Genomic DNA, 16,106 nt, shown 5'->3' on the forward strand with positions numbered 1-16,106 from the left:
GGGGGGTGAAAACATTTGGCATTACAGAGTTCCATTTCCCACGTACCCGTTATGCAGAATGATGCTCTGCTTGCCCCCAAAGCTGCTGGAGATCTGCCTGCTGATGGGAAGTGCTGAATGAACTCCTTGTTCTGCTTTGCTTGCACACACAGCAATTTGCTGCTAACCTTTTAAACTGTGTCTTTCTGAACTCATGAGCCTGTTCTCAATTTTGCCCTTCTGATTTTCTGCCAGTTTGGGTCAACTGACCACCCACACCTCCACACGTGACAGTCACTTCCCCACAGTCACACTGCCAAGTAAACATGGGCACAGGAGGGACAGAAGGTCTCACCTCCATGCACTAAGGACCTTTACATGACCCTACGTTGGCTTAACTCCCTACACCTGAACCTTACAGCACCATCTGACACCTGGGCAGAACCAGATGCATTCTGCTGCACACAGCGGCTCCCTGTTTCTGAATAAGAAGGCAATATTTCAGGATTTGGCAGAAGTGAGAAAATGAAGAAAAATGCTGTGTTTTCACAGATGTCTTTATTAAGCAAGTTTACTATTATCTAAAAACACCAATACATTAAAGAGTAGAATCATAGCTTCAGCTCTGCTGCTTTAAGACCTCCTATCTTCAATCACTGATACAAATACCTGGTATACATTGCAAGAGGCATATTAAAAAACACATCTCAGAATAAAATAAAAAGGCTAAGGTTTCCAATAACTTACAGCGATGGTGAACAAAGATGATAGAAATCCAAAAGAGGTTTGAGACAGACCTTCATTAGAGTTTGCAGTCCTAAACTGTAAGTTCAAAAGTCTCCTATGGTAAGACAGGCACTACGAAATCACTGTCCAAAGTTACATTTTACTGCTGGGCTGCTCAGAAGGACTGCTGCCATCCAAAGCCTTGGAGGAGCAGTCTCGGAGGACTTCCAAAGAGCTGGTGATATCCAGGCTTTCAGAAGCAGCATGTCTGCACCCTTCTGTGGAACTGATGATGTCTAACGTTTTGGAGGATCGGGCACTGTAGCCTTTCATGCTGGCATCTCTTACAACCACCTCCTGCATGGATGTAAACGTCAACGGGACGAAGCCGTCGCCGTCTGCTGTGAGAACGATCCAAGATGAACCTGTGGAGACAGAGGAGCACCCGTTCGTAAACATCCCTCTCATCAGCTATGTTGATGGTATACAAAACCTACTTCTTCTCCAATGGAAAGTTAAACGCTTCTGTATGCTTACAGCTTTTGTAGCACTAAAAGGGATGGGAAGATGCAGGTTGCATAATCTCAGAAACAGAGGACTGATAGCAACCGTGCAGAACTCAGCTTCCTGAGCAGCTTTCCCACTCAGAGATGTGACTGTGAGAAATGCACGCTTAAATAAGTGGAAGAGGAATTAAATTCTGAATAGAATTCATAACCATCCAGACTTGGTTTTAATTAGGTGTTCATAGGCTGCCCTACAGTGGCTAAGCTGTGCAGGCACTGTACAAACAGCCATTTATTAAACTGTATGACAAATTTAATTTTAAAAAATTAGGAACAATTCTGCGACGTTCAATATAATTAATCCCAATAAACACGAGGAAGAAATACTGTGCTGTATTATGCAACCCCGTGCACCTGGCCATTTTGCTATTTGACTTCACATCATCATTACTTCCAAGTCAGAAGCACTGACTTTTACCAGTTCTTCCAGAAGCTGTCATAGCTGTATCCATTAAGTTGATGAAGTAATGAGATAAAGATGGGGGCGCAGGGGAATTCAGGGAACCACTTCCAGCTGTTCATACAGTTACATCATGGAACTCCACGGCACAAGTAAGGTCAGGAGAAGATTGCAGCCTAAAAGCATACGGCCCTTTAATCTTTTGGCTTCATATCTCATTTGGGAACAAACCTTGAATATCAATCCAATTCAGGAATTCAAAACTACCATTCCTGCTGTGCCCATTTACCTCCTAACACCAGATCAGATTCACAAACCTGCCTACCTTTCTCCCTAGGTATATTGCACCCCTCTGGGCTGTCGCACCAGCAGTCACTGTGTGTCACTACAGGACCCTGCAGTATGACAAGCATTCAGCAAAAATAACAGCAGAAAGAACCTTTTAAAGATTCATCAGTTATTGACCTGTCCCTTCTATCTGTGTATTGGAACATCAAGCATTTTAACAACTGTTTATAGAAAAGTAGGACTTGCATAGTGGTAAGTACAGCAACCTGAAGTCCTTTGGATAGCTGCAAGTGAGGAGACAGCAAACAGTGGTGAGCAGCTGCAATACAGTGCTGAGAATGTATGCAGTCGTGAGAGGCTGCATCCCAAAGGCAATCCACTTAGAGCTGACATGTATACAGGCACATCAACATGCACGTGGGACCTTCGGGGTTATTTCTCCAGATCAGATTATGCACACTGCCACTGCCCACTGAAAATGTTACCCGTGTTTCAAGTGTTTATATGACTGGATAATTATATTACAACGTACCGTGCTGCATCTCTACAAGAGAGATGTTGAAGATCTGCTGGACGACACTTAGACGGAGTTTACCCTCACAAAGAATAACAGATCGCCTTTCATCTGCATCATTTCTGGAAAGCTGCTTCTGCAAGTGCAAGAAAGACTCATTAGATACAGCAATCTATTTTTAAGCAGAAATATCAAGATAACAACCATCCAAACGGAATCACAAGTTTGTAAAGCACCAAGTTCTCTCCCCCCCCCTCCCAGATCCTTATCTTATGAACAGGTAAGAACTCCTGTCCACAAACCAGGACGAGGAACAGGCCAACAAATCAGCAGGGGTTGTCTGTCTCACCTCTGATCATCACTGCTCTAAGCCTTAGAAGCTAGCAAAGCATATCCCCCCACGGGGCAAAGCAAAGCAATTTTTAAAATGACAGAAACAAAGTGAATCCTGACTCCTCTTCCATGCCATCCATGCACACAGCCACCCATCCACGAGAGATACGTTAAGAGTGAAACTTGGAAATGTACCAATTTTGCATATGCTAAATATTTGCAAGGTAGTGTCATAGAATTGTGCATTACTGGCCAGCTTTGACTGTAAGTGAGCTTTCTGCTGTCACAGATTTTCTACCTACATCAGTAAATACCATCTCTGCAGTCCTTCCATGCTGCACAACCTCATTTCTAGAGGCCATACCAAGAAGATCCCTGCTCAGCCAAATCAGCCTTCTGCTCTGCTTGCTTGACTTCCTACATTCTGTAAATGCCTGCTCCTGTGCTCTTAGGGCAGTACCTAAAAAGTTACCAGCAGATGCCTTCAAAACTAGATTCCCAGGGGACCCTGGTAGCTGGTTTCCTGAGCAGCCTGAGGTCTGCTCTCCCCATAAGCAGTGCCAAAGCTTTGCTGGCAGTTTTCCCCCTATCACTCGAATGCTTCATGTCACTATGGCCAAGGTGGCCACCAAAAATCACTCTTCCCACAAGACCCTCTCTGTTCACAAGCAACAAATCTAGGATGGCACCTTTCTTAGTACCCGTATTCAGTTCCTGTACCAGGAAGTTATCAGCAAGGTGGTTTAGAAATCTCCTGGACCTGTGTGATATTCCCACTTAATGTCAGACAAGTTGAAGCCACCTACAGAGATAAGGATGGCTGACCTAGACATATCTCTTCTCTTCTTACAGATTAATTAATCAGTGTCAGTGTGGGAGTCTACTACAGGCCACTCAGCCAGGAGGACAACACCAGCTGTGTTCTTGGGCGTCCCTTGGCCCTCACTCTGAGGCTCTCAACCACATCACTGTGATCTGCAAACCCCACAGAACCCAACCCCTCTGTTCCATACAGTTACTCCCTGCCCATCCCTCCTGAGGAGCCTGTACCTACCAACTACAACACACCTACACAGGCCTCCTCCCACCAGGCTCAGCTTCACACCAATGATGTCCTGTCCTTCCTGTGTATAATCCAACAGCAGCTTTAATCCTGTGCTTTACAAAGACCATATATCCATATACAGATACTGTCATTCAAGCTTACAGTGCTAGAGTTACCTGATAGGTGATGTTAATAAAAGGGGGTTCCTGAGAAGAAGGGTACATTGAATGATTTCTCTTCCCCGATTTTAGCAGCTCAGTTAATTCACAGACATGATGCTGTAGTTGAGTAAAGTTACCAGACAGTTTTTCTACATTTTTTGAAAAGTAGCTTGCTTCCTTTTCACTTAGTAGGTTGTTTTTGTAAGAATTTGGTATTTTGGAAGCTGTCTCTATCTGTCTTTTTGGAGACGTTGGCTTGTTAGAAAATGCCAGCGATGTGGTGGACAGCGATGCAGACTGATTAAGTGCTTCAGCATTGAGAGACTCAACAGCTGGAGGAAAATTCAAGGAAACCTTTTTTTCTTTGAGGTCACTGATGTTCAACAAGCAGCTCTGTTCATAGCCAGGACTCTTAATTTCCTCAATAAGTTTTCTTCTGCTGGTGGGGGACTGGATGGCAGCGCGATCTGGTAGCAAGAGTCCACGACTAAGAGGGTGAACATCTGTAGAGACATCGTGAGGTAAGTTTGAAAGATTCAAACTCCCACTGACGGATGCACAGCTCCCATTAACCGACGCAGATGTTGAAGGAGCCGCTTCAAATATCAGCTCCTTTATCATCAACCTGATCATGTATTTGTCTGATCTCGAAGACGGAAGAAAAGCAGGATCAGTGAATTTCTGTTTCCCAACCAGTATCAATAACAATTTATTGGTCAAGAAGCACAAACCCTTTGGTTTTTCATTTTTCTCTAGCTGAATTTGTTGAATATTTGGTAAATTGGACGAAGTCAGCGAATAGACTAAAATAATGTTACAGGTATTGGAGGCGACTGATACGGTTTGAGTTTTGAGGTCAAAAGCCATTATATCAGGAACCAGAATGCCCGGGATGCTAACTTTTTTGGTAGAGGTCACCTTTTTTTCAAAAGTCACCAAAATGAGATGTGAAGAATCTTGGCCGCTTCCCGTTAGGTAATCCTTGGGCCTCAGATGAAGCAGAGGACTGGAGTCAGCACCCGGCTTGCTAGAGAGTATGTGGGTCAGATCCACGGGAGATGTAACTGCAGACATGGGCTTCTCAGCATCCAGCACCTTCTTCCCCCCGTCCATGGAATATTCTTCCTCACCACATAAGCTGGACTGCGAGGGAAAGGATTCCGTTTCAATGCTCGCTGGAACCTCGAAAGCCACACCGGCATTCAAGCCACAGATCTTGTCTAGAGGAAGCTCAGTAGCGACAGCAATTTGAAAATTCCAAGTAGCTTCTACAGCACAGATGTAGCCTCCCACGTCAAAGATTGGGCAAAAAGTACAAGCACTGAGAGTCTTCTGAGCGTCATCCCAAATATAAGAATGAAGGGCACTGCCTACGCCGACCACTAAGCGATTGCCTTCCTTGGTCCAACAAGCACAATGGATGAGACCGCTGCCTTTAATATCGGCTTTAATTCTACAGTTGTTGAGATGAATGGAGTGCAAGACCGAGGCATCCCGCGTCGTCAGCACGGCCAAGATCTCCTTCTTTGGATGCCACACGCAGCCTTGGGGGAGCACTGGAAACGGCTCACTGATGTCACAGATCTGAGAAACCAAGAGCTTATTTCTGTCTGCAGCGTTAAAGCAGAGCTGCCAAACAGTGATGTGCTTTTTGTGTTGAACAGCGAGCAGTGCTGGGGCATCAGGGGGACCTGGGCCCCAGTAGAGTCCATGGACGTGTTCAAACTGACCAACAACGCTCGAGTCACCAAATTTTGGCTCTCCGTTATGAAGATGTAAGGAAGTTAATATGACCTGTTTCCCATCAGTCCAGGCAATCCCGTGCACAGGGTGAATTGCTTGGTGTAAGGCATTAAGGCCCGTTCTCAGCAGCTTTGCCTTTCCTAGCTCCATGTCTTTTTGATACGAGACATCTAAACAAATTAAAGAATAGAAATTATTGTAGAGGACAGAGGCAAACATCTGTATGTATATTTAACTTATGACCCTCCCCGTGCTGGACTCTTCCTTTCAGTCAAGGCAATGTACACAATACTCACCTACACTTAATCCACAACCCTACTTTTTTTTTTTTTTTTAATTATTATAATGTCTTCATAGTGAAATGTAATTTTAAAAGAAAGAAGTTGTGATGTTTACATAGGCCTAGGCTGCTGCACTTTCATCACAAAACCAGTTTGTTCATTCTATTTGACAGGATGCTGCTTCTCAGAATATTTTGTAACAACTTCTAGCATTCCAAATTTTCAAAATATTGCCTCCTCATTCTCAGCTTCATTGACCATTTGTGATCAGATAAAGTAATCCCTTACAAGTATAACAGAGCATTAATGTATTATTTATAAATCTGATCCTGTATTAAGAGGGTAAGCAAGAAGCACTTGCCTGGTTATTCCCAAAACCTTCCTAAAAGAGCAAGTGAAATTTTGAAGGAAGTTAATATCAAAGCAGATTTTTCTGAGGAAATGTACAACGAAGAATTTAAAAGAACTTAGAACACAAATGGGGACACAACCATCGACCTGAGGCATGACTGTACTGTGATAACTTGATAATGAGTGACTCACTAGCTTCAACACCGTCTAATGCAGTCTCATCTAGCAATACAGATCACAAAGAGAATAATTCAATAATGTAAGAACACTGCAAAATAAGTCAGTACAACTTTAAGAGAGATGCCATACAGCAGGGAGGTAATTACCCCATTAGCCACGAGCAAGTGCTATCTCCACTGGCATTTTGTGCCCAGTTCTGAGCTTCATGGTCCAATGACAATGAAAAGGTTTTGTAAGCTCCAGCACCAAAGAAACACAAAAAGTGGGTTCATTCAGTTTGGAGAAAACTGTGAGAATAAACTTGCAAACACAAACCAGGTCATTGGTGAGAGAGCACTTATCAATTTTCTCCAAGTCCACTGTGCAAGGTAATAATCAGCTTAGTGTTAACAAAGGAGATTTAGGTCAGCTCTGAAGGAAAAATTAAAACAAAAAATGACAGCTCAGCACTGAAGCGGGTTACCTTGGAGAGAAGGTGCTCCGTGAATTCGATAATCCTGAAGAGCTACTAAGTGAATGTCTGTCAAGAACAAGTCTAAGTGGTCAAGTGGACAAGTCTGGTGGTGGGTGGATGGTTGGACTAGGTGATCTGACAAGTCTTTTCCACCCTTAATGATTCTAGGATTTTAAGTATGCTGGATGCTTCCTCACAGTAAAAGAGCACTCGGAGGAGTTGGATGTACCTCATCACCCAGCTGGCTGTCCTCTAAGCTCCAACCACCAGCCTCAATCACTGCAGAAACATCGAAGCATGAGTTGATCACTGTAAGCAACCTGAACGACAGCTCTCTGCACGGCAGTACTTACTTAGGGAAAGGAGGTGATAACTCCCCTCACAGGATACAGCGAGACACTGAGCTTTGTGGCCATCTGGGTGCCTTCCTCTGCCACAATAGAAGCTTCACGTTCCCCACGGCAGACCTGGGAAGATAAAACCAGGCACAAGGGCCGGCGAGTTCACACAGCCCTGTGCCACAGCCCGCCCCTCAGTCCACCACACGGGCACGACCCTTGGCACGCCGATTAGGCCAGGTCTCCCCGCAGCCACCCGGCCCTCGCTTCACACCCCAGCAGCCTCCAGTCGCCCCAAGATACCCGCGGGGACCGCAGCTGGGCTGCAAGGCGGGGCTGTGCAGCCTCGGCGAGAAAGAATGCCAAAACGCGCCCGCCCGCCCCTCTTCGCTCCGCGCCGGGTGCCGCCCGCCCGAGCGTCCCAGCGCCCCGCCGCTCCCTGCTCGGGCCCGCCCGCACCGATCTCCCCCGCCTCCCACAGCGGTCCGCTCGCCACGGCCGGCAGCCTCACCCGCCCGGCGGCTCAGACCGACTCCAGCGAAGCGCCACCGGCAGCGGAGCACGCCGTCCTGAGCGCCTTCTGCCCCCAGCCCGGCCCCGCCCTCCCGCGCGGCGCTCCCGCCGGCCACGCCCGGGCCCCGTGACGCAGCGGGCGGCGCCTCCACGGGGAGGGCGGCAGGACTACAGCGACCATCAGGCAGCGGGGCGCGCTGTGTGACGTCATCACAGCTCCACCAATCCGCGGGGGGCGCGGATGGTTTCTTCCGGGCGCCCGGACGGCCGTCGTGCCTGAAGGGGGAGTTTTGCTCCTGAGGTTCCATTTAAACTCAGTAAAGAAAGCGGCTTCGGGACCTCTGCGTTGTGAAAGCAAAACAATAAATAAATAAACAAAAACCTCAGGCTTGAGACAGTCATTTATGAATATGAGGTTACTTTTAGCTTAGAAAATAAAGCGGTGGAGCCAGATGCCAGCTTTCCTGTGTTGCTCCATAAATTAATCCTCCATAAATTAATCCTCTGGGACTTATGAGAATTCATCTCAAAGTGAAAGTGATTTTCATTATCTTTCCATTCCTTTTTCTTTGTTAGCAGCAGACATGGTGCGGAATGCTCGCCACTGCAAAGAGAACAATCCAAAAACAGCGTGCAAATGGAAACCTGAAAAATTATCTACTTCCCATAGAAATGTTCTCACAGTCGCCGTGCACACGTATGTCCCTCATCCACTCTCAGATGTATGTTGGTTATATGTTATGACTCTCAGATGAGCAGAGCTGAGCCTCGCCTGAGAGACAGCACTGACAATCATTGCATTTGCTGCTCCTCTTCTAGCTCTAGGAGGGAAGCTTTAGGTTGGATGGCAGGGGGAAGTTCTTTGCAGAGAGTGGTAAGGTGCTGGAACAGCTGCCCAGAGAGGCTGTGGATGCTCCATCCATCCCTGGAGGTGTTCAAGGCCAGGTTGGATGGAGCACTAAGCAGCCTGAGCTGGTATTAGATATGGAGATTGGTGGCCCTGCGTGTGGCAGGGGAGTTGGAACTTCTGACAAGCCATTCTCTGATTCTATGATTCTATGAAGTGCAAATGTAAGCACTGAACAGCACTGAGAATTTCTGCTCCCTCTTTCTCACCAACCCTCCCTCTGGGTTGGTGAGAAAGTGAAATTTTCCAGTTCATCTGCCTTCTCTCTATAGGACTGTATGTGCTGGAACACTCAACACTGTATTACATCAGTCACTGGCATTGGCACAGGATCACTGCAGTGCAGAGAACAAGAGAGCCTGTTGTCCTTTTGTTACAAATAAATAAGGGTGACCAAAATGTGCACCTTCTGTAGCACTAATGATGTGCCCTATGACTTTGAAAGATTGAAGGTAATGCAGGAAAGAAAACTTTGGGGGACTCGTTTCAGTGCTGGGATGGCCATATGGTGTTGTAAATCGTGCCCGGCACCCAAGGGCTGCGCTGTTCTCTCGTGCTTAAGGCAGAGCTGGGCCAGCAGAGGGCTATACCAGACAGATTGCTGCAGAGGAGCTGAATTCCTCAGTGCCGTTATACCCCTATAAAAGACCTGATTTTTTTTCTCTTCCTGTATGAATGTATCAGGTGTCAGGAGGAAAGACCACGCTGAAAAATGCCTTGGAAGATATTTTTGCATTCATAGAATCATAGAATATCCCCATTTCAGAGGGACCCATAAGGATCATCAAATCCAGCTCCTGGCTCTACTGTCTTTGCCTAGAATCATACAATAAGGCATTTTTAAAAACTTATTTTCATCGTGTGAATTTTCTCATAAATGTACACTTAAATCTTAACCAAGTTCTACAAACAAGCCACAGACTTTACAAACACATGTAGTCCTTTGTAAATCTGTCAAATATGGCCAGTTGTGTAATCTTTTGGTTGTAATCGAATTGTCTCAGCCTATCAGATGGCTGATCAGCCTGGATGGTAAGAGGGTAGTTAGTATTACTCCTAGATTGGCTATTTCTATGGCCAATAGGGTATGTCTGGTTTGTGTCACCACAGGATGGTTGTTGATATTGTAGAACAGCATGAAAGTGACCATGGGCTGCTTGGCCAGTGGCCACTAGGCATGGCTAGTTACACAGCTGTAGTCACTGTGCTTATTAGTGGCTGTATGCAAGTAAACATCTGTTTTCTCTCTTCTATTTTCCCCCTAGATTCTTCAAGGCGTTTACTGCTGACATATATGCTGCCTCTGTTACTTCAGGGATGCAAAACCCTTAGGAGCTGTACGTAAAATAGAAAGTTGGACAGTGAAATTACATAAAAGAAATTGTGTTTAAAAATCACAGAATCACAGAATGGCCAGGGTTGGAAGGGACCTCAAGGATCATGAATCTCCAACCCCCCTGCCACAGGCAGGGCCACCAACCTCCATGTTAAATGCTAAACCAGGCTGCCCAGGGCCCCATCCAACCTGGCCTTGAACACCTCCAAGGATGGGGCATCCACAACCTCTCTGGGCAGCTGTTCCAGCACCTCACCACTCTCTGGGTAAAGAACTTCCCCCTGATGTCCGACCTAAATCTCCCCTCCCTCAACTTAAAACCATTTCCCCTCGTCCTACGCGTATCAACCCTTTCAAAGAGTTGATTCCCCTCCCCTCTGTAGGCTCCCTTTAGGTACTGAAAGGCTGCAATGAGGTCACTGCAGCCTTCTTTTCTCCAGGCTGAACAAGCCCAGCTCCCTCAGCCTGTCCTCATAGGGGAGGTGCTCCAGTCACCCTAGTGGCCCTCCTCTGGACCCTCTCCAACAGCTCCCTGTCTTTTTTGTACTGCGGGCTCCACACTTGGACGCAGTATTCCAGATGGGGCCTCACAAGAGCAGACTAGAGGGGGACAATCACCTCCCTGTCCCTGCTGGCCACCCCTCTTTTGATGGAGCCCAGGATACCATTTGCCCTCCGAGCCGCAAGAGCGCACTGCTGGCTCATATTAAGTTTTTCATCTATCAGGACCCCCAGGTTCTTCTCCACAGGGCTGAAAAAAAAAAAAAAGCTGAAATTGTAGACATAATTTCCTATGGTCATGCTCATTCAGTGCATTATAAAGTATATATATTCTTGCATTGAGTCAGGTTTGTCCTTGAACACTGAACTGTTTCACAAAACTGCAGTTCCTGCAATGAGCAACCTCCCCTGAGACAGGCCAGGTTTAGGTTGGATCTTAGGAGGAAGTTTTTCCCCCAGAGGGTGGTGAGGCACTGGAACAGGTTGCCCAAGGAGGCTGTGGATGCCCCAGCCCTGCAGGCATTCAAGGCCAGGCTGGATGTGGCTCTGGGCAGCCTGGGCTGCTGGTTGGTGACCTGCACACAGCAGGGGGTTGGAACTGGATGAGCATTGTGGGCCTTTGCAACCCAGGCCAGTCTATGATTCTATGAAGTAGAATGGATTTGTGTTCTCATAACTTACCTTGCAGCATCATTTTGGCATCTGCTTGTCAAGTTAGTTTGAAACACAATTTTAATAAAAATGTAGGACAGTCTGGGAAAGAATTATGAATACCTGTTGAAGAATGGCAGGGAAAGAAAATGAAATGGATGCAATGAAGAGACATGCTGTAGTATCATTATTTATGTGCTCCATAGAGTCTTCCTCTGCTTTTATTGAATATTTCCTCACACAAGGAACATAATATTGCAAGGGAACTGAATAATTTGAAGATACTTGCTGTTAACTTCATAAATATAACATTTTATGAGATCTGCTTAATCCGGGCAATGGACATCACTGAATAAGCGAGAAGATCTCATCATTATTTCTTAATGGAAAGCTCAGTGAGGCACTGCTGTGTAATTTAGACCCTTAAACTAGATGTGGTAAAAGCCTAAGATCAGTAATTAAAATGTACATGCATTTTAACTGCTTTTTGCTATTACAGTAAAGATGCTTTGGGTTTCTTCTTACTTTTGGGAAGCGATTAGTAATAAAAATAATAAAAGATGAGCAATTTTGCAGAAAATGACTAAGACCTGGCTGAATATCATGCTGTTACAAGAAGGCAGACATCGCTGTGGGATGTGTGAATGGGATCATTGTGTGCACTGAGTATATGTAAGTAACTTTGGCTGCGTGAAGCCAGAAGGGCTCACAGTATTTTGTAGGCATAACTGAATGTTTCTGCTCTGTAGTGAAAGGACTCGGAGGGAGTTCCATGTGGCTCCAGTCTTTAGAAGAACAATGAGGATCAGCGAAAGTTTGGGGAGATTAAGTCAGGGACAAAGTGAGACGGGATTGCTGCCTTTCTCTGCAGCAGTAGCTACCAGCCGTGTCTCTGCAGCAGCTTCTGCTCCACATCCCCATCCCCATCCAGCCAAAAGGCAAAGCACATAAACGGTGAATAGTCAAAAGCTCTGCTTTAGGACAGAAGGAATGGAGTAGGAAACCTTCCATCCACTGTCATGTGGCTTTGTGTGCAAGTGCTCAGAAGGAAGCTGTGTCTCCTGACTAGTCTCAGTTTGTTGTGTCCCGTCATAACACGTAAAACTAAAACAACGGGGTATAAAAAGTGAGAGAGCCTTTTGATGAGAAATGTTCTGTTTTATAACTGATTTGGTTAAAACTATTATTTCTACATAATGATTTTTAATATGACAGCATTCCTTTGGAATAATCTTTCCAAGGGTATTTGTAGACAGACTTTTTCAGAACCAGCAATATATTTGCTTAAGTCAGGCGTGTCACTGATCTGTGAAAGCACTGTTTTCATCTCTGCTATGTTGCAGATTAATCCTGCTTTTCAGGCACCCTCTCACCCTCTCTTGCAGTTTTCTTTTATGTTGATTACAGGTCCAAGCCTTTTGAGATAACGGTGTATCAGTGCAGATCAGCATGGATCTATTTTGTGTCCCTAACTGTGCTGCGTATCTGTGCTGCTTTTGTCCCTTGTCTGCTAGGATAGCACGGTGCCTGCTGACAAGTAGGAGGAATCCTTGCCAAAGGACAGAGGTTGTCGAGTCCTAATGGTTTTAACTGGCAGGTCTGTGCAAATGTCACCTCCTGTGCAGGAACTCTTCCTGTGCCAGTGCTGGGCTTCGGCACCGCGTGCCTCCAGACATCTGATCACACCTGGTTGTTGACACACTCTTGTCAAATAACAGTGGAGGAAAGGTAAAGTTCAAGGACAGCATTGGCTCACTGCAGACAGAGGCTGAGCTGCAGCAAGCACTCTGGAAACTCAGCTGAGAGGTACCCAAATGCCATTAGTGGGGAGCTGGCAGCCCTCTGTTAGATAACAGCACCAGCAGGGACCTGCTGAGCCTCCGCAAAGTGTGTTTGCATTTAACAGAGATGGTGAAACTGCCTCAATCTGGCAGAATGCTGAAGCAATAGTATTCACTGATTAACATATCTAAACATATATAATAGGTAATGCTAATACGTAAGTTCATTTCTGCAGTGTGGGACAATGGGAAATAAGTTCGTAACTTCAAGTGAGATACTGAGTAACTTCTGGGATTCACTTGCCTGACTTCACGTGCTTTAAAGTTAGGTCACGTGAGCCTGAAGGATTGAGCTGTTTCGTCTTAGCAATCTAGGACTGTATGGTGGGGGTTTTTTAAGATCAAATTAGTAAAACTGTCTATTAAATGTTATTTAGGAATAGGGAGTACTGTGTTGGGATTGAGAGGACTTCTGGTCTACACCTTAGAATCAGAGAATCGGAGAATCATTACAGTTGGAAAAGGCCTCTGAGATCCCGAAATCCAACCCCAGCCCAGCCCACCATGCCCACTGCCCACGTCCCTCAGTGCCACATCCCCGCAGTTCTGGAACTGTGACCCCACCACCTCCCTGGGCAGCTGTGCCACTGCAGCACTGCTTTTTCTGAGAAGAAATGTTTCCTAGTGTCCAACCTGAACCTGCCCCAACTTAAGGCCACCTCCTCTTGTCCTAAGGAATACTGGTCTGATGCTTGCAGTTTCATGTTAAGACAGGGTATACATTCATTGTCCAAGCTGGGAAAACAGATAAAAATCACAAATAGGGAAAAGGAAGTTAGGCTTGATTTATGCTGTCTAACCGATTGAAAGTGTGCTAAAAGGAAATTCATAACTGAGATTTTGAGCATGAGTACAGACAGTAATATTCTGGAGCTTTATTCAAGGGTACCCAGGTCTTTAGTAATAGCAGAGGAAGAAGGGGAACTAAATGGTTGAGGGTCATGCAGGGTGCACCTCATACACCTGCAGTAAACGCTGACTTTTCAGTTGTTATGAAGAATACCAAGGAAATATTTCACTGTGCAAAGTCAGCACCACAGATTGGCCAACAGCCATGCAACTGACTTTCATTTTGTCGCATGACATTTTTCTATTGTTTATCATTGTTTTCACTATACTGTTTTCAAAATCAAAAGAGGGGGGAAAAAACCTCAACCACCTGTCATACAATGCTCCTGTGCTTAGCAGCTCCCTCAAGGAGGCGGCAACAGAAGGAACCAGGAAGACTGAAACAGATGCCACATGTTTAACAGCAAAATTATGGAGAGCGTAAGGTAAGTTTCAGCTATAATTTGGAGCAGATTGTACTTGAAAGTAATGACATACTAGCACCTAAAATATACCAGGTTCTGTATAAATGTGCTGGATAAAGATGCAGAGGAATTTAAATGGAACTCAAATTTTCTGGTATGCTCTTTATTCCCCACAAGGGAAGGAGGAGCTGGTATACCGTGAAGCGTTCCAAGTGCCACCAGTGTGACACACTGAGTGCAACTGTTAAGCTTTGGCTTCTAATTTAAGTCCCAAGGTTCCTTAGCTTTCCTTTGTTTAAATTATGAAAGAGACTTCCCCACAGGGTGACTCTAGGCAGGAGTCAGCACAGCTATCCCTCCTTCTCATTGCTTTCCTGGAGGAGCCCAAGCTTTCTGCTGAGCCTGAAGAGGGGTTCAGCCCCTTCACAACGCAGAGGTCACCCAAACAACTCTTCCCTTTTTTCTGTTTTGGCCACCAGATATAAAATAGCCTTGCTGGAGGAAGGTGAATGCTTCCCAATCTGTGTTTTTCTCCTTTTCACAACCTATGGTCTGCTCAGCTGAGCCCAGACTCGTTTTATCTTTCCACATGCCTTTTGCATTGTTTGTGCAAAAATCTTCTGTACAGCTTGTGCTTAATAGAACAGTCTTCTATCTCTCTACTTCACTGATTCTCCATCTGTTCTCCATCTAAACCAAAGCTGAAAATTTATCCTCTGCTTTGCATAAATCCCTTCTGCGCTTCCTCCAGTGCTTTTATTACTTTCAATTTTAAATTTACAGCCCTGTGATAGACACTACATAAAATACTTCTGCACTGGATCCCTAAATCATTACCTGTAAACAAATATTTCTTCGCTTAGGAGTCGTTTAGTTGTAATTGCATGCATATGATTTAAACATTTTCAAATTGATTTAGATGTGCGTGATGTGTGTTCAGAAGCATGGAAGGTGTTGCTGTTTTTTATATATTAATTTGTCATTGATTGTAAAGAATGCTTCTCCTAAGCCGTCCTGTGCAATTCTCAATGTCCTCAAATGAGAACTGGGGTCCCCATTTGCGACTAGACTAATTGTGCTGAGTAACAATAATGCCTTCAGACAGACTGGTTCCTACTTTGGTCCATGAATCATACAGCAAGGGAAAACAATGACCCCGAATTATAACAAATAAAAAAAAGTTTGTTAAACATCACAGAATTAAGTTTTTGAACGTAACAGTCAGCTATGCCCTGAAACTAATTGTTCTGTCATCTGAAAGTTTGTTGGCCTCCTTTTATCTCCAGTGAACCAAACCAAACTTTGATAGCCATTCTGGCACAGAAGCTCTTTTCATTCCTGTTCTCAACATTCAGATCGTTTCGTAGAAAAGCAGCACATACACAATTAAAATGGTAGCGTGGCAGGCTGACATTGAAATGTCTAGTGATAATTGTAAGTTCTGAGGCAGCTTTGATGCACACACTTCCTGATCTTAATAGTTAAGATTTCCCCCCTTGGTTGCTGTGATGGCACCAAGGCATGAAGTTGACAAAAGGTGGAACACAAGTATTCCTCCAACAAGGAATCATTTGGAATAATGCATATCACAAACTCAAAGAAACTATGGAGTACAGATGGAAGTGCGTTGGTGTGTAACCAACCTGGAAGGCTGAGCCCTGGTTTTGTTCAATTTTGTATGTTCACAGTGCGGATCTGCGCCATATAGCACACATTTTGTGTTTCAGTAGCCTCATATAAGTGGA

The 16,106-nt window shown here is 45.2% G+C and overlaps 1 protein-coding gene across 1 annotated transcript; it reads right to left on the reverse strand.

Annotated features, from left to right (window-relative positions):
* Positions 1-858: 858 nt before the first annotated feature.
* LOC306958879 (WD repeat and coiled-coil-containing protein) lies at positions 859-5,911 on the reverse strand (the record flags this gene model as incomplete). Its single annotated transcript, XM_079550498.1, has 3 exons — positions 4,028-5,911; positions 2,492-2,609; positions 859-1,130 (listed from the first exon to the last, which is right to left on the reverse strand). The coding sequence occupies exons 1-3, from the start codon at positions 5,903-5,905 to the stop codon at positions 859-861; spliced, it is 2,268 nt and encodes a 755-aa protein (XP_079406624.1). The 5' UTR covers positions 5,906-5,911.
* Positions 5,912-16,106: the final 10,195 nt, after the last annotated feature.

This window comes from Tetrao urogallus, assembly GCF_951394365.1.
Source record: "Tetrao urogallus genome assembly, chromosome: 2".
Lineage (NCBI taxonomy): Eukaryota > Metazoa > Chordata > Aves > Galliformes > Phasianidae > Tetrao > Tetrao urogallus.